We start from the raw sequence: 20549 nt of genomic DNA, 5'->3' as shown, positions 1-20549 counted from the left end.
ACTCCTTGGTGTGTGGAGTGCCTCAGGGTGCAATACTCTCCCTGATGCTTTTTAACATCTTTATGCGCCCCCTCGCCCAGCTTGTCCGGAGTTTTGGGCTGGGTTGCCATCAGTATGCCGATGACACCCAACTCTATCTGTTGATGGATGGCCATCCTGACTCGGCTCCAGACACACTGACCAGATGTCTGGAAGCTGTGGCTGGATGGTTACGTGGGAGCCGGTTGAAGTTAAATCCTTCGAAGACAGAGGTCCTCTGGCTGGGACGGAACGATATGGGATTGAGGGGGCAACTCCCATCTCTTGCGGGGGTGCAATTAGTGCCAGCACCGTCTGTTAAGAGTTTGGGTGTAATCTTTGATACCTCCCTCTCTATGGAGGCGCAGATTACAGCTATAACAAAGGCGGCATTTTTTCATCTCCGCCAAGCTAAGCAGTTGGCCCCTTATCTCTCTCACCCTGACCTAGCCACTGTGATCCATGCAACGGTCACCTCCAGACTGGATTATTGTAACTCGCTCTATGTGGGGCTGCCCTTGAGACTGACCCAGAAACTCCAGCGGGTGTAGAATGCCGCGGCAAGACTCCTTATGGGGTCTTCGCTGCAAGATCACATTCATCCGGTACTATACCAGCTGCACTGGCTCCCGGTGGAGTACAGGATCAGGTTTAAGGTGCGGTTTTAACCTTTAAAGCCCTATACGGCCTAGGACCCTCGTACCTACGGGACCGCCTCTCCTGGTATGCCCCACAGAGGAACCTACGGTCTGCAAATAAAAACATCCTGAAGGTCCCAGGCCACAGAGAGGTTAGGCTGGCCTCAACTAGAGCCAGGGCTTTCTCGGCTGCGGCTCCAATCTGGTGGAACACTCTGTTACAAGAGACCAGGGCCCTGCAGGACTTGACATCTTTCCGCAGGGCCTGCAAGACAGAGCTGTTCCACCAGGCCTTTGGTCAGAGCGCAGCCTGACTCCCTCCTCTGGCAACCTGCACAGAATTTTGCTTAACGGTTGCCATCAATTTGATTTTAATTAATTTTTATAATGAAATGTTTTTAGAATGTTTGATTATTTGATTGTTTGATTATTTGATTGTTGTCAGCCGCCCTGAGCCCGGCTTCGGCTGGGGAGGGCGGGATATAAATAAAATTTATTTATTATTATTATTATTTATTTCTGGTGAAAAAATAAATATCTATGTAAAGTGTCCTATTCCATCCTACTTCTCTGAATGTCATTCTGTATTTGCTGCACATATTTTTATTTAACTGTAAACATCGGTAGATCAAAATCAGAGAAGGTGAATGTTAAATGCAAGGTCAGGATCATTTGTTAGAAAACATTAAATTTCTAACTGCCAGTTTTATTTTCGACCTTTGTTGAAATCTGGGAGGAAAGTTAGTCAGCTTATTTTGGGAAGCAAACCAATTTCGCCACCTAATAACTCTCTCAGATGACTGTTTGGCTGCACCCTATAACATGCACTGAACTTGCTGCATGATTGGGGGTAACTTTCTCTTACATGAATTTATGATTAAAGAATACATTTTCCCTCTTAAAATGCTACAGATTCTCAGTATTCAGCAGATACCCTGTTGTATTGCTTTTTGCCAACCTGGTGCCCTCCCGTTGTTTCTGGAGCTGAAGGGAGTTGGAGTCCAAAATATCTGGAGGTCATCAGGTTAGGGATAGATGACAGCTGGGATAGCTCAGTCCATAGAGCATGAGACTCTTAATATCAGGGTTGTGGTTAAAGCCCCATGTTGGGAAAAAGATTCTTGCATAGTAAGGGGTTGGACTAGATGATTGTCCCTTCCAACTCTACAACTCTATGATTCTATGATTTATGAATGGGCAACTTCATACATTATAGCTGCCTCATAAAGGATGGCGAGAAATGCTTCTGCATGATGGTGGCTCCATACAAGAACCACAGTGTGTAAAAACAGCTTACATTGTAGACTGGCACCTGCCACAAAGTCCCCGACATAGTGGTGGTCTGTGGTACTGTGGAAAATTAAGTGGCAAGCACATTACAGCTCTGCTTGTTGCTGCTGTCAACAGGCAGCAAATAAGTCCACCGGTGGGCGGGCACTGGTTTGAGAAGAGGACAGCCAGAGGGCACTTTGCCAGGGTGCTACTTCAAATCTGGCCCTGGTTAATTTAGTCTGAGAAATTAAGGGAAGGATTTCATTAAAAAAAACAAAAAACCTTCCCCTAGTTCATTCAAAAATTACAGCAGCAACAACAAAAAAGTGTTCAAGTGTAAGGAAAGTTGTCTAAGAGCAAGATTGTTTGTGAAGAGCTCAAGAAGCTTTCTTCTCATACTATCAAGCTCAGATTTTTTTTTTAATTTAAAAGAAAACAGCAGTTTAAACTTCAGTGTTGCTTTCTTTTTAGGTTGTGGTACCAAGCAACACCCGCAATATTTTACTAGAGCGTCTGATTCCTGATACACCCTATTCTGTCAATGTTGTTGCTTTGTATGCTGATGGAGAAGGAGATCCAAGTCCTGGACAGGGAAGGACATGTAAGCAGAAACCACATGTTTTATTGCTAGGATATAGTTGGATATAGGATATAGTTGTATGTTATGAATTATTATTCTCTCTTATGCTAGGATATAGTTGTATGTTATGAATTATTATTCTCTCCAAGCTCTGCCGGTATTGTTCAGTTGTCACTTTTCTGCATTAGGTCTTACTTGCAGATAAGCTATTGCACGGCTTCATACAGTGAAGAAGGGTTACTTTCTAGACTTCAGTTTTCCAAATTCCACTTCATTTCGTGCCCTTATTTATCTCTCCTTTTTCTTTTAGTGCCTCGCAGTGGGCCCAGGAACATAAGAGTCTTTAATCCGACTACAAACAGCCTTTCCGTTCAATGGGAACATGCTGATGGACCAGTGCAGCAATACAGAATCATATATTCTCCCACGGTTGGAGATCCCATAGATGAATATGTAAGTGTTCTCATGAAGGCATGTTAGAAATATATCACAGCTTATTTACTTCAGTTTAAGTATTTTTGGCTTTAGCTTCCATAGGAAGTCAGTTTATCAGGAATTCTGCATGTTCACATTCCTATTGAATCGTTTTGTTCGACTTTGTAAGCTTGCATTTTCCTGTCCCATAGGTATTGATGGATTGAAAAATACATTACTTGTCTGCTGTTTGCAAAAATATGAGCATGTGCAATTAACCAAACCATAGTGTGTATAGTCTGTGTACAGACAATACCTATCTTTGGAGATGGTGTTTTCTTTACCCTTCAGTGTACACACTCATTATTTCATATTTCCTGGGGATATCTCTGATATTTGACAGGCTTTAGTGGTGCTACAAAAGCAAAACTAGGGGGGATCTACTTTGTTTTTTTGTTTTTTTCCCCAAGCCATAAGATCCACCCACCAGAGCGATGTGAAAAAGAATTCAAGAATGCCAAACCTTTGAGTCTGTTTTGAGCACCAGGCCTGAGCTCAGTAGTCCTTGCCCACTCACAGTAAAGGCACACCCTTTCAAGAATATTCCCCTCTCCCAGAATGTGTCCTCCTTTGGACAGAGTACACTCTTTCCTCTCTCTAAACATTTCCTCATTAGTTAGAAAAATAAATGCACAGGTTTCTTATGGTGTAGCAAAGCTCCTCCCTCTTCTTTCAATATTTTTGCGTAGATACCAGACTACTGAAATGGAACTAGTACTTCCTTAGCAGCAAGTGGTAAACTTTATTCTGAGCAACATTTGTCTGTACAGAGCTTTTTGGTACAATCCAGTGCAGATTTAAGCATACACAAGGTCTTTTGACATGTTTAAGGTCATTGATACTAATGGACTTAAGTTTGCTGAACTCTGTGTTGGATTGTATCTTAAGTATAACCTTGGTTCCCTTTGACAATTTCTAACTGGCCTTACAGTACACATTCCTCTTTTGTGGAGCTATATATTTCTGTGAGCCTGTTCTGTGCAGTTGGGGAGATCAATAGAGAGCGACCTTAATTGTCATCTGTGTCTAATGACCATCATGTATCTGACTATTATGAGCGGTATTGGCAGTCTGCAGCTTTGATCTTTTTTTCTTTTTTCTTTTGGTTTGTTTGGAGTTCTGCCAAGATTTTTATAATTTGCAAGTGAACTTCCTTCTCCTTATTTGGCAGCACATCTTCGGTGAATGCCTGCAGAATTCTCTTAGAGATGCACAGCGCAGCCAAATTATTTCCCCATAGGGAGGTTGATGGCATGACTTCTGACTTCTGTGGAAACTTAGTTCAGCCCATAAAAACACCACCTAATTGTTCATGATGGTTACTTACTTCTGAATGATAATATATTTTGCTACAACTTGGCATTATACAGAAAGCACATTGTACTGAAAATGGTGCTCATGCAATAAAGAAATGGTGCTCTCCATTTCACTATGGGAATTTCACTCACTTGGGGGAGGGGAGAGAAATTAATGGCAAATCTTCCCAGAAACATGAAGAAATAAACATGAACTATTCAGAGGACATTTTAACCATCACATTTAAATATTACTTATGATGGTTCCCACCCCTCACCCTCCATAATTCTCTTTTATCATCTGGGCTGTGTACATATTACTGTCTTAAAATGTAGTTAAGTTGAGTCTTGTTCTCAGTTCTGATCAAAGCTGATTTGGAGCAGAGTGTATCAAACTCAGTATTTCATAAGAAACAACAGGATAGATTTAGGATATATATGGACTTTGGCTATCATGTGTACAATGCTTCCCAGAGTACTATTGGGAGTATGGAGAATGCAGAACTAATGGGAGTATGTATACAGCCCTACTTTCTTCCAGGGCTGTCTCTGTCTTACACATTTTAGATCAAATGCTTGTGTAATCCAGTTCTACTGAATTGGATGGAGTTATTTTAGACCACCAGTTTCATACCAGAAGCAGAGATATGGTCCTCACATTCTCTGTCATTCTGTTTCCATTCAGACAAAAAGTTAAGGACAAGAGTTGTCACTTCTTCTTCAAACCATTGTCTTAAATATATTTTGAAGGAAACAATTTACAAAATGCAGTTACTAGACTTGATCCACAGATAGTCTCATCAGCTGCTTGTCTGCTACCCTTCCCTGCTGCCAGTCAAGACAGCACAGTACAACCATGGTAGTGTGATTATCTGGTTGGAAGGGATGAAGGAACAGAGTTTGTGAATTCAATCCCCCCTTCCACTTTGCATTCCAAACTGGTGAATAGTTTACTGTCACAACTCCCCAGTCCCCTTAAAACATGCATTTTCCTCCCACGTCTGCTGTTTTTCTAACAAAGGTGCAGATCTAAGAAAGTGATCTGAGTATGGAAATAAGCAGGGCTTAGTCATATGTGTACAGGACAGAACTAGTTGGTTCTACTGTACTTCTGCATTCTCTTCCTGCATCAGCCCCTGGTTGCAGGCTGTATCCTGATTTTTCTACACAGTCCTGTTATTTTCACATGCCGAAAGAAACTGTAGTTGTTACACACATTGGAGGCTCACTGCACCATCCCAAGGGGTTTTCTGGTCTGCCGCCACTCTCTACTAGTTGCTATTTTGCCATTCTTTCTCTAAATGTGCATGTACAACAGTAGTACCTTCCCCCACATGCAGTTTGTTCATATAAATGGATGTTGGGCTATCCTTGAAAGAAAGGCTTTGGTTTCCTGGACGTGTGCCAGACATGTTTGGCAATATGCTTGAGTGTTGCCAGATGCTGCTCTAAAAAAATTCTCATTGGTAACAAACATCACTTTATCCACATTACAATGGCATTTTAAAATATAAATATCATAAATTAATGTCCCATCTATTACCCTAGGCAGCCTAATTTTGATGGGGCTGAAATTATTATTTAAAAAATGTTTCTTTATTATAAATCCATATGCTCCTCATCCTTTTCCTATTGTGTTCTTTTTACTTTATTTTCATTTCTATTCTTTTCTAATCACACACACAAACACCTATATAAATATTACAGTGAAAATATTTTCTATCCCTGATGCCCATGCATTGGTTTGGATCCAGAACCGCCCTTCATTCATGGTAGGATCAGATCCTTCTGCTAGTGAAGGCTGGAGATGACAGAAATGATGCTCTCCATTTTCCCCTGTGCCACCTTCCAAATTGTTCCAGAAGCTCCCCATATGAACTATACAAGGAGCTTCAAGAGATATGGGGAATAAAAGAATGCTATGTATCCCTTTCCTCAGCAGGAGTGTTTTATGTGAGTGGAACCTTGCTAATGGGCCTTATGGAACCTATGAATAAAAGCATAGCTGCTTGTTCAGTGTGGAGTAGAACTCCAAGTTGTACTACTACAGCTTTGAGCAATTTACGGTTCTACAACATTTACTTGATTCCCATTATGTTCCAGACAACAGTGCCTGGCAGAAGAAATAATGTATTGCTACAGCCTTTGCAGTCAGATACACCCTACAAAATTACCGTTGTGGCAGTTTATGAAGATGGAGATGGTGGACAGTTGACAGGAAATGGAAAAACAGGTACATCTGATGTGCTGTTAAATAATATGCAAACAACTGAGGTGCAAAAGCTCCTTAACTATCCCCCCCACCCAGAAGTTGTGGTAGAGGAGTTGTTGCCATGGTTGATATTTGCCAAATGGACCTTCATTTGAGATCCTATCTCAGCATTCCTCAAAAATTTGCACATGCAACATGAAATGCTGTGTGTCTGCATAGGGAAAGATTGAATGTCCCAACACAGAGACATGGCAGAATTACAGCCATAACCTGGATCTTTGTGAACACTTTGGGTTATCTAATCATTATCACTGTCCAATCCATTCATCTGCCAGGAACCCAGTCTGCTAGATGTCATATAGGCATAGAAATAACATTTTATGCTACCATTCTAACTTTATACTCAATTTTTGTCTTCTTCAGTTGGCTTGCTTTCACCTCAGAACATACGCATTTCAGATGAATGGTACACACGGTTCAGAGTTGCCTGGGATCCTTCACCATCTCCTGTTCTTGGGTACAAAATTGTCTACAAACCTGTTGGTAAGGCTGAGCTTAAGATATTCAAGTACACTTGACATTATTTAATATTTGTTCATTTCAAGACTTAAACACTATGAGAATGTGACTGATATAAATGTGAAAATGAGTCCTCTCTCTGAGCTCTTGGAGATCTGCTCTCATTAAGGCAAATGAAAATTCATTTTTTCCTTTAAGGTACCAATGAGCCCATGGAGGTGTTTGTTGGAGATGTGACTTCATATACATTGCACAACCTGTCTCCTAGTACTTCCTATGATGTAAATGTTTATGCTCAGTATGATTCTGGACTCAGCGCACCTCTGGTCGATCAAGGCACTACATGTAAGACTACTTTTCATGCTTTTGGTTTCACTGTATATTAACACAGAGGAGCCTTTTCTGGGCTAGTAGATGTGAGAAAAATAACCTCAAATGGGAGGTTCCATCAGTTAGAGCATGCCTACCCCATGGGACAGGTAGTGTTGGAGGATTATGCTGGGCTTTCAGAGAAACATGGCATTGTTCAGGAAATGTGCAGTTCTCGGTTACTGTGTGGGAACCTAACACCATTCTGCTATCTTGTGCTTTATGTTAGGGATGCAAATACATTTCTCATTATCATAAAATCACATACCCCAATTACTAAAACTTCAACTTGCTGTTGCTGAGAAAATGTGATTCTTGCCTCCCCTCAGTACACATACAGTACCTATTAGTTGCAGTGTGAGTTCAATAGCCTATTACTTGTGGTAGAATAAGTGATATTTTAAGAATAAAGACATTCGTCATAGTTTCATAATTTGCTTTTAGCTTTCATCTTGTAGTTCATGGAAATTTTTCTTTCATGCTTTGCAGTGTATTTAAATGTCACTGACCTAACAAGTTATAATGTGGGATGGGACACTTTCTGCATCAAATGGACAGCTCATCGGGCAGCTACTTCTTACAGACTGAAGCTAAATCCAGCTGATGGTAAATATATATATATTGGGTTGTGCATGCAACTACTGTGAAGACTGTAACACATTTCCACCTAAACCTTGAAGAGCAAGGAATCTCCTGTCAGTGTGCCTCTCACAGACCCCTACTGTCATTTCTTGCATCCCTAGGTTCCTCTGAAGATGGATAACTTTAACAAATGGGTTGTGTTCCCAACCAGGGATATGGCAGATGATCTCATTGATCATTGAAAGGCTGGAGGCAGCAGGAACACTTGGGGCAAATACCTGTAGCTCTCCATAAAACAGTACCAGTGTTTGATTGCTTATAGGAAGTGTTATGCTCCTCTTGTTCCCCTCCTTTCAACATATTCTGCCTCAGGCTATTCCATAGTTGTCCTTCATTTAAATAATTTTTGCTCCTCGAGAGTTTAGTAGCTGAGTAGTATGGATAATATCTCTTTCCCATTATAACATATGCCCCTCCTGTTTTTTGCAGGATATGAATATATATTTTTATACCATAGCTACTCCCACAGTATCTCTACTACAAAACAAGAAAAGTTTGTTGTTTTTTAATCCCCATTCCTTTTATTTTTCACAAATGTGGTACATGTGGACATTAAGAAACACTAGGGCAGATCAAAGGAAGGACTGAACTTAAATCTTGAAGCATGTTGCCTGCTAAGCATCCTTCTCCTCTGTTGTTATGGAGATCAGTTGTTCCACACCTTTCCCTTTTCATATCCTGGCACTGTTCTGTACCTGCCTGCAATCCAGATGCTCCAAACTTTCTTCCAAAAGTTCTGGAAGCTAAGCAGAACACTCCATTGACGCAACCATTCCCTTCTTTGCTATATGTAGTTTAGTTTTCCGATTTCAGCCATTCAGCAAGCATTCATAAGCTTCTACGTTCTAAGCATTTTAAAGTCATTATTTTACCTATTTGCAGGATCCAGAGGACAAGAAATTACAGTGCGTGGAACAGAAACCAGTCACTGTTTCACTGGCCTTTCACCAGACACAGAGTATGATGCTACTGTGTTTGTTCAGACTCCAAACCTTGAGGGGCCTCCGGTGTCTACAAGAGAACGAACATGTAAGTGGCAGATAACAATAAGAGTAGTAGTGGTGGTAATGTCGATTTAAAGTACATTGAATGAATGTGGTTAAAGTAATTGTGCTTGGAGATATTATCATTTTTGAGCCTGTAAAAACACTGTAGTATTTTTAAGGAATCCTAGAATTGTAGAGTTGGGAGGGACTCCGAGGGTCATCTAGTCCCCCTCTAGAAATCTTTTGCCCAACTTGGGGCTTGAACCCAAGACCCTGAAATTAAGAGTCTCATGTTCTATTGACGGAGCTATCAGGCAGTTTTCCTTTGTTTCCTATTTGTGAGATTTCATGCATGAATTGGGCAACAGATATATTTTCCATGGGGGTGGGATCCTTAAACTTTTGGATTCTAACCTTCTCTTGTCTCAAAATCTTTCACCAATCATGTATTGTTGCCAGCCAGGTTCTTGGCACTTCTTGACCTCCTGCCAGGATTTTGCAGTCCCAGGTGGGATGATTAGAGTTCTTTGAGTACAAAAGGTGAATTACAAATGATTTTAAAACACCGCCTCTCTTATCTCTCTGTGTGCATACGAAGAACAATAGAAGTTTATTTTCTTAAAGATGGACATGTCAGATAAGTTGCAACCAAATGAACGTCTATCAATTGTATTTCTCTGCAGTGGATATTACTAATTGCAACTCACAAAGTTAAGAATACTGAATATGTAAAATATTTTAATTCAGTATTTTTGTTTCAGTGATCAAGCCAACAGAACCACCAACTCAGCCACCAACTCCCCCTCCTCCTCCAACAATCCCACCAGCTCGAGATGGTAGGTGCTTACGAAAGCATTTATCTTATTTCTGCCATGTCTATGAAAGCAGGGCTTTGAGAGTACTGTTGAATAAAGGCTCTGATGTTACTATAATTTAGGGTGCTCATGATAGCTCATGAACAGAGAAGTAAGTTCTGTTTAAAACAGTGTTTGACTCTTCCCATATATTCCCTTGTCTTTTACGTTTCCAGAGCGTTCATGTTTGTGTTCTTAGTCTGAGTTCTATAAACATGTTTGGTGCATTTGAGCCTTTGAATGTATTTTTCATAAATTCCAATGGGGGAAATGGTTTTTTAGATGTATTCTATATGTTACATTGAAAAGCTTCACACATGCTGTTCTTCAAATTATCATCTCAGTTTCCTTAATTATTCTGTACGTGTCAAATGACTTAACTGAATCCAATGAACTTTTCAGTATGCAAGGGTGCCAAAGCAGATATAGTCTTCTTGACTGATGCTTCCTGGAGTATTGGAGATGACAATTTCCACAAAGTGCTGAAATTCGTTTTTAATACAGTTGGAGCCTTTGACCTAATCAATCCTGCTGGAATTCAGGTTTGTCTATTTTTCCTGTCTAGTAATAAACAAGAGAAACCAAGACTCTAAAGATTCTTAAAAGAAGCTGCTAGATTTCAATTTCAGCCAAAGCTAGAAAAGTGATTCAGTCTATAGCCCATGCTTCCAGATTCTGTCTTCATGCTTGCACTATGGATTGCATCAACCCCATTTTCATGACCATGAAAGAGTGGATCATAGGTGTTCTCCAGCTCATGGATGGGCATTTTGCTGATTCCGGGGATGAAGATACAGTAAGAGGGAGACACTTATGCTTCCCTAATGGCCATAAGCCCCAGTCACCATTGCCAGTAGTCTGAGATGATGGGAGTTGCACTCCTCAGCATCTCCGGGTACCACATTTGTTATCCTTGCATTAGTCAATTCACTAGACCTTCAGTTTCCCCACCCTCAACAAATGGCAAAACTGGCTAGCTTGAGGCAAAACTGATTCTGACCCTCATAGGATTGAATATTCTTTAAAAGAGTAGCACAGGTGCACAATATTTTGCTGCATTTTGCCCTTTACACCCTTCTACCCTGGACAAATTGCCCCCCTGTCCTTGGTGGGTTGGCTCTTACCATTTTTCCTACTTGCAAGACATTCAGAGTTTGGGTGGCCTGATTTTCAGCAATGTGGGATGTATGTGTGTGCTTCCTTTACTTTGTAGTATGGTGAAATGCTTGTTAGACTGTAGAAAACGTACCTTGCAAATGACAGCTTGGCTGTTTGAAAAACCCTTTCATCACATGCATGTAATAACAGCCAATAAGCAGGTAAGCCTGTATGTGATGCAGACTGTTTAACTGGCTACCACACCCACAGCTTCCAAATCATGGACTAGATCATTCTTATATGTGCCAAATCCTTCATTAACATTTCCTGTACTCCCATTCCCTCCCCCCCCCCCTTGGTATTGAACAAAATTGCATTGTTGGAGCATTCATCCCAATAATGCAAGATTTAATTTTTTGTTTTAGGTTTCTTTGGTGCAATATAGTGATGATCCAAAGTCTGAGTTCCATTTGAATACATATGATGATAAGGCACAAGCACTAGGAGCAATTCAGAATATTCGGTATAGAGGAGGGAACACAAAAACAGGTACTTGTTGGAGGATTTGAGTTCAGTTTTTTTAAAAACAAACATGGTCTCTATGCTTCACAGATTTGGGATTGTATCCAACGTCAGAGGTGGAATCTAGACACATAGAAAAAAAAGTGAAAATGCTTTAAAAAAAAAAGTTTTTGAAAAATATATTGAATTTGCCATAGCTCCCCATCGCCATCTAGTGCCACATTTGTATAATGCACTTTACAACACACTTAAAACATATTATTTGTAGGTGTATAGCTGAGTCCAAGGGACATGGGTGGCACTGTGGGTTAAACCACTGAGCTGATCAGAAGGTCGGCAGTTCGAATCCCCACGATGGGGTGAGCTCCCGTCACTCGGTCCCTGCTCCTGCCAACCTAGCAGTTTGAAAGCACATCAAAGTGCAAGTAGATAAATAGTTACCGCTCCAGCGGGAAGATAAATGGCGTTGCCGTGTGCAGCTCTGGTTCGCCAGAAGCAGCTTAGTCATGCTGGCCACATGACCTGGAAGCTGTACGCCGGCTCCCTCTGCCAATAAAGCGAGATGAGCGCCACAACCCCGGAGTTAGCCACGACTGGACCTAATGGTCAGGGGTCCCTTTACCCTTTAGCTGAGTCCAAAATTCAGCCACTGAAAATAATGGACATGACTAACTTAGGCACATTAATTTCTCTCAGTCTGCTTTGAGTATAACTTAGTTGGATACAACCTTTTAATTTCATTCCAATGTTAATGTGTGTGCTACTAATATTATCATTTTTGTTTGATCACCGCAATGAATTTTGTTTCACCATCTGCAGGCAAAGCACTTACATTTATCAAAGATAAGGTCTTGACATGGGAAAGTGGTATGAGGAAAGGAGTTCCCAAGGTACTTGTTGTTGTAACTGATGGCCGGTCACAGGATGAAGTGAGGAAAGCTGCAGCTGTCATACAACATTCTGGTAAGTTGCTTTTACGTGCCATAACATTGTACAACTATAATTCCACTAACTTCATCAAATGTCAGATTCTGTATTGTTAGGAAGGCTGTAATATACACAGTTCAAATAATCAGTGAACATTTATGAGCCTGATATCTGTAAACCACTTTATCCAGTATCACTTTGAATCCAGTGCTGTTCATGTACAAGGAGGGCAGATTTCCACTTGCACATCAGGGGATCCTTTGAAGAAGTTTTGGGAGGAAGGGGAAGCCGTGTAGAGCAAGTGGAAATCTGTTCAAGCAGTGTTGGATTTCACCCTGGGTAAACGCTGTTGTACATGTAAGCTTTTTATTTGAACATTTATTTATTTATAGAAATATCTACCTGCCTTTCTGATGCCCATGCACCACAGATTTAGTCACTTACCCTCTTCAGGATATGATGTTTTCTTTTTTTTAAAGGAAACGATAAATGTACACACTTTACACGTCTCCCTTGAGTTGTATGTCATCCCCTCATAACAGATTGCTTAGATGTTATCTTTGAGAAGAACATGTAGAAATATACTTGTGACGACACTAACTCAATCGATACTACATTTGTAGGTTTCAGTGTCTTTGTTGTTGGTGTGGCTGATGTTGATTACCATGAACTGGCCAAGATCGCCAGCAAACCCAGTGAACGCCATGTCTTTATAGTTGATGACTTTGATGCTTTTGAAAAGATTGAGGATAACCTCATCACCTTTGTTTGTGAGACAGCTACCTCAAGTAAGTCAAATGCCACTTCTCTCTAATCTTCTTAAGAATAAATTTACCTGTTGGATTCTAGTAATCAAAGAGCCTTCCATGAGTGGAGGGACACGATTAGATACAACCCCCTGTATGCATTCTTTTCAGTACCACCCTTTCTAGCACATTCCCTCATGCCTCCTCCACAGAAATCTGCTCTTTATGAAGAGGGGTGTCCAGATTGTCCTCTAATGCCGTGAGATGGGCTGCAATGGAAAGGGAATATCAACAGAAAGCCCCATGTACATACAACAGCTTATTAGGTGCATGCTGAAACTCTTAGAATACCAGGCAAAGCATCTGCGATATATAAGCTTGTCTAGTCTCACTCTGAAAACTTCCAAAGGAGGAGATTCTGCAGTAACCCTGCGCACCTTCCAACAACAATGCTGCTGGCTCATTCATTATTTCATTTGACATGTTTCTTTTTCTGTTTCAGCTTGCCCTCTCATGTACTTGGATGGGTACACTTCTCCTGGTAAGAATTTATACACCAGTTTCCCAGCCTAGTAAAGTGTCTTCACATTTTCTAAATTCCACAAGTCTCTTTCCCTTTGAACATAATAATAATGATGAAAAACATGTTCTCCTTTATGATACAGGCTTCAGGATGCTGGAAGCTTACAACTTAACAGAGAAGTATTTTGCTTCAGTACCAGGCGTTTCCTTGCAGTCAGGATCCTACCCCAGTTATGTGGCATACAGGCTTAATAAAAATGCCTTTGTTAGCCAACCCACAATGTAAGCTGTGCTACCTTTCTTCTTTTCTTTTTTTAACTGGGGAAAGTTGACTGTGTGTGGTTACATGGAACACATAACTTTCTGGAATGAGGGGTGATATATTTTGCTTAGTCTGCAACATTAAGAAATATGCTCAAAAGGAACTGCAACAACTTTCTTAAACAATGTACCACTTTTCTTTTTGCTTAAAATATTTAGTATTTCCAGGCCTGCTTTGTTTCTTCATTCCCTATACAGGCTTTTATTGACATGGCAATTGAAATCTGTTGCAATTATTCAGTTTCAAACTCGGCTATTAGTGGTTAGTGGTGGGGAAAATTTTAGCTATAGATGCATGATGGTAGTTGTTCCATACAGTATATTGCTAGCTGCTAAATATTCTTCACTCAGACTCACCAGCTCATTTGCCAATAGGAGAGGAATTCTGAAGGTTTATTAGAATAAAACAGTTGCATAGTTTGGAGAGGTTGAAGCTTCCAAGCTCTACAGAAACATGCCAGTGCTCTGTATATAGCTAAGACAAAGCCACAGTTTTTGAGGGGAGCAAACTGTACTAAGTGAGAGGAACTCATAGCTTTATTTACATTTGATTCCCCCCTCCCTGAATTGCTCTCCTTTTTGAATTGCCTCCCAAAAGTCGTTATTGGCCTCTTATTCCTAGCTAGTTCCCAAACAATATTTCTGCTGCTACTCTTTCTCCTCTCCAGGCAAATTCTAAGGGTCCTGTTGCTTAATGACCCTGAAGATTACACTGCAGTTTCTGTCACCATCGCCTCTTACCCCTTACAGCAGGCATGGGGAAACTGGGCTGGGGCTGATGGGAGTTGTAGTTTAGCAACATCTGAAGAGCCAAAAGTTCCCCACTTCTTTATAGGCTCAGTCTATGGTCTGGATAGCTATCTCATTTTGTTATTGAAAAAATAGAATTTAATACAGTTCTAGTGAATGATTAAGAATCAAATTATGTACCCATCCCAAACAGTTCAGATTCATAATGCTTTTCATTACAGTGGGAAGGAAAAGTAGTCAAATAGGCAAACTGAAGAATATTGGGAAGTTTAAACAAGCCATTCCTCCCTTTCTGGCGAGAGCTTCTTTAAGTCTTAAATGCAAAGTAGCCCTCTCAGAATTTCTTTTTGAATCTTCTTCAGTACATCAGTCTTTGGGAGGTTTGAGTGGAGCGAGTGATCAACTGCTGAGCAAAGGTCTGTGTGTTCTGGATCTTGAGTGAACCACAACTTCGTTGTGAAATTTGTAATGCAAATGTCACTGTGTTGACATTTTCCTACAGTCTTTTCTGTGTTTCAGATGAAACATTATGAAGTTCTTTAGCCTTTTTCATGCATTTTCAATGAGCAATAATCTATGCTTTCTTTAATAGGGAGATTCATCCAGATGGATTACCAAAGGCTTACACTATCATATTGTTATTCCGCCTTCTCCCGGACACCCCCACTGAACCATTCGCAATTTGGCAGATAACAGACAGAGATTACAAGCCACAAGTTGGAGTTGTTCTTGATTGTAAGAATGATTTCACCTGCTTATAGTATGAATAGAATCTCTAAATGGAACTTTATGGCTAAATTTCCATCCTTTCTTCCCCAATCTGTCAAGCTCAGAACATTATTGAAATATTTATTGTTGCAATCCAATATTTGTTCAGTACCAGAGATCAACAGGGAAGAAAATTCTGAGGTAGACTGAAACTAATTTGCACAGTTATGTGCAATTTGCATAATATTTGCCTGGACCCTGTGTTTGCAAAACCGCAGCTGATTGTGAAATCTTCTATTTGGATGAAATCATCCAGGAAATACTTTAATCTGAGGTTTAAAAATAGAAGTTATTAGGAATGGATCAGCCACTAACTTTGAGAAAGATCTTGCCATTTTTATTTTCTGAAATTATACTTTGCAAACTCTAGAAATGAACATACTGCTCACCAAAGTACACCAACTAGAAGGATGTTAATTCAATGCTCCTATATCGGCATAATCAAAGGCCAGGCAGAGTTCCAGCAGTAGATATATTGTTTGTTGGTCAGCATTTGTGAGCAGTCAACTAAGCCAGATGTTTCTCTAGTTCATCATATTCTGGTGGCATGTTAAAAGAATAAGTAAATACCAGGAAGTTTTGCTTTCATCTTTATACTGAAATAATCTTCCTTCAGAGTTAAACTGCCATAAATCATGCTACTTCTATGTAGTGTCTGAGTTTTGAGGGAGGGAAACTGGCAAGTTGGGAACTGCAAGAAGCCATTCATCTCTCAGCCACCTGCAGCAAGCATTGGCACCAGGTGTTTTAACACAGTGTTTGGCTTATCTCAAAGCGTATTTACCCAAAGTGCTCCAGTAATTGGCTTGCATTCTATGCCAGTGAGCTTTGTTGTGTCCTATCCATTTAAAGTTTTATGATAGGCTGATATTTATTTGGGCCCCGAGACATCAAATAATGTACTTTACAATGTGTAATGACCATGAATCTGGTATTATTTCTGTTTATTTTTTATTAGTAAACCTGAGACAAGTGGATAATAAACATTCATGATTTGGCCCTAGTAATACATTCTTTGCTGCTTGTGACAAGTTTAATGAAATTAGACTGCATATGTTACTGGGGGCATGGAGTGTTATAAAACTGTAACTAATTAACCATGCACATAGTCAATAATTATTTTTTCTCAACCAGCATCCAGCAAAGTATTATCATTCTTTAACAAGGACACAAGAGGAGAGGTTCAGACAGTAACATTTGAAGGTGATGAAGTCAAGAAACTCTTTTATGGAAGTTTCCACAAGGTAAATGCTGACAATTGTGTGCAAATTGTTATGAACAAAAGCATTTTTCTTGAGAACAAAACCCATATTTTCTAGTTAGTAGATATAGATAAATAATTTATAAGTCAATTCAAGTAAATATTCTTGAGCTTATACTGTTAATGTAGACTGAATATTTATGATAGGTTAACTTATTGAATATGTCCAGTTCAATGGGGTTTGATCGCAAGTAACTGAGTTCAGAATCGCAGCTAAAAGGTGGTAAATACTATAATATCGGCCTCCTATGATTTCTGAATGCCATTGTATTGTTTGTCATCAGTAGGAGATTGGGTAATTCATTAGAAAGAATGTTTCAAAGCTAAAGAGAAGGAACCTTCAGAGCTGGTCTACAATTGCACTTCCTGCATAGATAATGATGATGATTAAAATTTGTATAACAAAGTTTATAACCATAGATCTTAGGGCGCTTTACAACATCCAGCACCCCATATTTTCTGTCATCTGCAGATTTTGTATGGTAATTTTGATGTTAAAAATATCCAATATTAAGAATATGCCAAACTTTTAAAAATTGGATTGAACCCTTCCAAAATATGAAACATTTTTGTGGTGTTCATTCAACGACTTATACGTTCACTCAATGAAAAATAGCTAACTTAATATTGGCTACTTGTGGAAAATTTGCTTTGGCACAGTTCTTTGGATGTTGAGTAGCATTGCTGTAGTGATAGTGAATGAATTCAGCAAGACTCTTTGGGAAAGTGTTGGCTTAGTAATACAGTAATTAAAGCAGTATCAAAGAACTCTTATAGAACCATATGGTTTTTATTCTGTGTCTTGCCATTATAAACCAAACTACATGTGATAGAAGTTCCATTACTCTCCCTTGCAGCACTTAAAAAAAAATTAAAAATAGCTGACACAGGAAGCTGGAACTGGGGGCAGATGGCTGACAGAAGGGAAGAGCTCCTAAATGCTTTTGCTTTCTGCTCTTTACATGCTGAAAATTGCCCCCTGCAGCTACTGTCTCATCACCAGGGGAAGAGATATAACGTCCTCATATCTATTCCCTTCCCGGGAGAAAAGTATTGGATGGGGTTACTTTGCACAGAACAGCAGAAGCAGGAATGGTCATGTAGCTTCTCCCTTCAGCCAGTCCTCAGTTTCTCACAGCTGCTTTAAAAATATGTAAAAAGAAATTAGCCTCTAATCTGTAGGTTGGCCCTCAGCCTTTGCCTTAGCTTTCCAGCAGAAGAAATGTATACTCACTTTCATTGATAAAGGGCAGGCTATAGATATTTTATATAAACCGACTACAGACATGGACAGATCTATACAGCTATAACACCATGGAGAGCTATTTAGATGCATCTACACACATTTTTGCAGCAATTTAGTGCCACATAATATAATAACAAATATTTATGGGATTTAATTCTGGATAAACAGATGTTTCACTTTTTATTTGTAATCATAAATATAAACATCTATGATATACAGTTTTCTTTCCTGCTAAACATGACATAATGCAGCTATAGAAATGACATTATAATTACAAATAAACTATCAGAAATTGCACCAAAATACAGATCCAGATCTTGAAGTGGTAAAATGGCAGGAAACCCTTGATGAGGTTTCAAGCAATTGAGGAGGGAACTTTAATAAACTTCTGTTTGAAAGCTGAACAGTGCTGGAATGTGTTTCCATTTCTCAAGGATTTGTGGTCCAAATGTATTACTCAGCTCTTGGCGCTGTCCTGTGATATTTTGTTATATATGTATTCCAACAGAAGCATATCCCTTTTATTCAAGCAAGGCCTCTGCTAGATACTCTTTCATTCCAAAGTGTACAAAACAAACAGTATGGAAAATGTAACTGTTACAAAGCTAGCAGAAGTATAGTTTTTTTTAAAAAAAAAAAAATTATTTACATTGGATAAGAGAGATGCAAAATGGAACTCTTAGTATACCTTTTGTGAAATGCTAGTACGTGATGGTAGCACAGTTTTTTCCAAAAAAAAATATGAATAAGTAAATCTAATGTTTCAAGTTCTTAGTCTAGTCTTGTAAAAATGAGGAACATTATCCTCTCCACCCCATCCCATCTATTCCACCCAGTTTCTATGAATGGGAGAGATGTTCGTGCACTGGAACTTCTACTGGCTGTGGCTAAATCCAAGACATTGGACAGCTGCAGAAATAATGCTAAACCATATTTTAGGGACCACAAAAACATTTAACATTACAAGAATGAGCTTAGCTTTTGTCCAGGCCTGTGTGCTCTCCCAGCTTCTGCACCTTTGCTGTGAGAAGGAATCTGGAAGCCTTCCCATCCACTTTTGATTAACTGTAGTTTTGTCATGTTGCCCAAATCTAGACAACTGATTATTAACTATAGTTAGGGAAACATGCTGACTTCAAACCATGGTGAAGGAGTTGATGAGCTAGTCTTATTTTTATTAGCCATAGTTAAATTTAACTACAGTCTGGGGTTTGGACAACACACTAAACTGTGGTTAATCTCAGAACAGAAGTGGAAGCTTTTGATCTCCTTGTGGTCATGCCAGAGGAGGAGAGGGGGTGGGGGGAGCGTGTGAGCCCATTTTGTTCAAATGCAACCACTGTTGTGTGGAAAGGAAAAATGGAAAAATAAAGTTCTGGGACAAGAAAGAACAAAACAAACCCACCCTCACTTAAATTCTTCTATCTACAGTATATCTTGCGAGAATGTTTTACTCATATGGTCATAGTTGGTCTTAGCCACCTCAACCATTTGTATAAATAATTACATACCTTGATCCAGACCTTAGTGCCTGAACCAATGCTCACCAACTTACTTGGGCACCCACTTTTAAGTCCCAAGAACAACTTTGTATATGGAGCTGTTGGATTTCTTAGTAAAGAAGCCCTTGCATGTGGAGGACCCATGCATAGATCAGTGCCCCTATTCCTTCAGAACAGTTAACAACTTTAAACAGCAAATCTAAGGTGTATAAAAAACATACATGCATTTAGTTATGTTTCTAATAAATTTCCTACAGGTTCATATTGTTGTAACTCCCACAAATGCTAAAATTTACATTGACTGCGTTGAAATAATGGAAAAACCAATTAAAGAGGGTGGAAATATCACAACTGATGGCTATGAAATACTGGGTAAACTACAGAAAGGTGACAGGAAAACAGCAACAGTAAGTAACAAGCTTTACTTTATATCAATTCCAAGCACATGCAAAATGTATTTTGATATCCTTATTAAGAGTCCATTTACAACGTTTAGGATATACTTAATAACCATCAAGACTCAAGTGGCATCTTAAAAACAAATATATTGTGGCAGGAGTTTTCATAGTGATGCCCTACTTCACCAAATAATGCTCTTTGGATTACACACAATACACTAATAGTGCTCTTTGGATTACATACAATACGCTATCACAAATCACAAAAACTACTCATCTGCCCAGCTCTGGACCAATTTTATGCCATGAAGTCAGTTCCTTTTATATTGACTTAGGATAAATGTTCAGTCCAAGATGGATGAACTTGGTTGCTCCTTGTTACAATGTAAATGGTAAGTTTTAGTCAAAATTACCATATGAACCAAAAGCTGTAGCTCTGAGAAGTTGACTGGAGTATTCTCAGACCAAAATATAAATGTAAATAAACAAGTTAGCGTTTTCTGACCTCCATCAAAAAACCCCACACAGATTAAGCATCTGTGTGCTTAATAAAGATATTCCCATGGCATTTGTTGTAGAATAGAAGTTGGCCTTCTGATCTAGTAGCCTCAACATATGAGTCAACAGTA

At 39.5% G+C, this 20549-nt stretch overlaps 1 protein-coding gene across 4 annotated transcripts in view; it reads left to right on the top strand.

The window, feature by feature from the left end:
• Positions 1 to 20549, top strand: part of COL12A1 (collagen type XII alpha 1 chain) — a 130761-nt gene that overhangs the window by 72487 nt on the left and 37725 nt on the right. For all 4 annotated transcript variants that reach the window (XM_080997877.1, XM_080997874.1, XM_080997875.1 and 1 more), the window contains exons 36-52: positions 2400 to 2529; positions 2819 to 2961; positions 6381 to 6510; positions 6913 to 7032; positions 7207 to 7353; positions 7867 to 7983; positions 8902 to 9048; positions 9767 to 9841; positions 10262 to 10401; positions 11383 to 11506; positions 12299 to 12442; positions 13030 to 13194; positions 13655 to 13693; positions 13818 to 13956; positions 15338 to 15480; positions 16648 to 16757; positions 19780 to 19929. In XM_080997877.1, the coding sequence (XP_080854003.1) occupies positions 2400 to 2529; positions 2819 to 2961; positions 6381 to 6510; positions 6913 to 7032; positions 7207 to 7353; positions 7867 to 7983; positions 8902 to 9048; positions 9767 to 9841; positions 10262 to 10401; positions 11383 to 11506; positions 12299 to 12442; positions 13030 to 13194; positions 13655 to 13693; positions 13818 to 13956; positions 15338 to 15480; positions 16648 to 16757; positions 19780 to 19929 (2163 nt within the window). The remainder of the gene's footprint in view (positions 1 to 2399; positions 2530 to 2818; positions 2962 to 6380; positions 6511 to 6912; positions 7033 to 7206; positions 7354 to 7866; positions 7984 to 8901; positions 9049 to 9766; positions 9842 to 10261; positions 10402 to 11382; positions 11507 to 12298; positions 12443 to 13029; positions 13195 to 13654; positions 13694 to 13817; positions 13957 to 15337; positions 15481 to 16647; positions 16758 to 19779; positions 19930 to 20549) is intronic.

Source organism: Podarcis pityusensis (assembly GCF_964106645.2).
Source record: "Podarcis pityusensis genome assembly, chromosome: 3".
Classification (NCBI taxonomy): Eukaryota; Metazoa; Chordata; class Lepidosauria; order Squamata; family Lacertidae; genus Podarcis; species Podarcis pityusensis.
The sequence above is the reverse complement of the archived record's forward strand: the minus strand, read 5'-3'. Positions and strand labels throughout refer to the sequence as shown.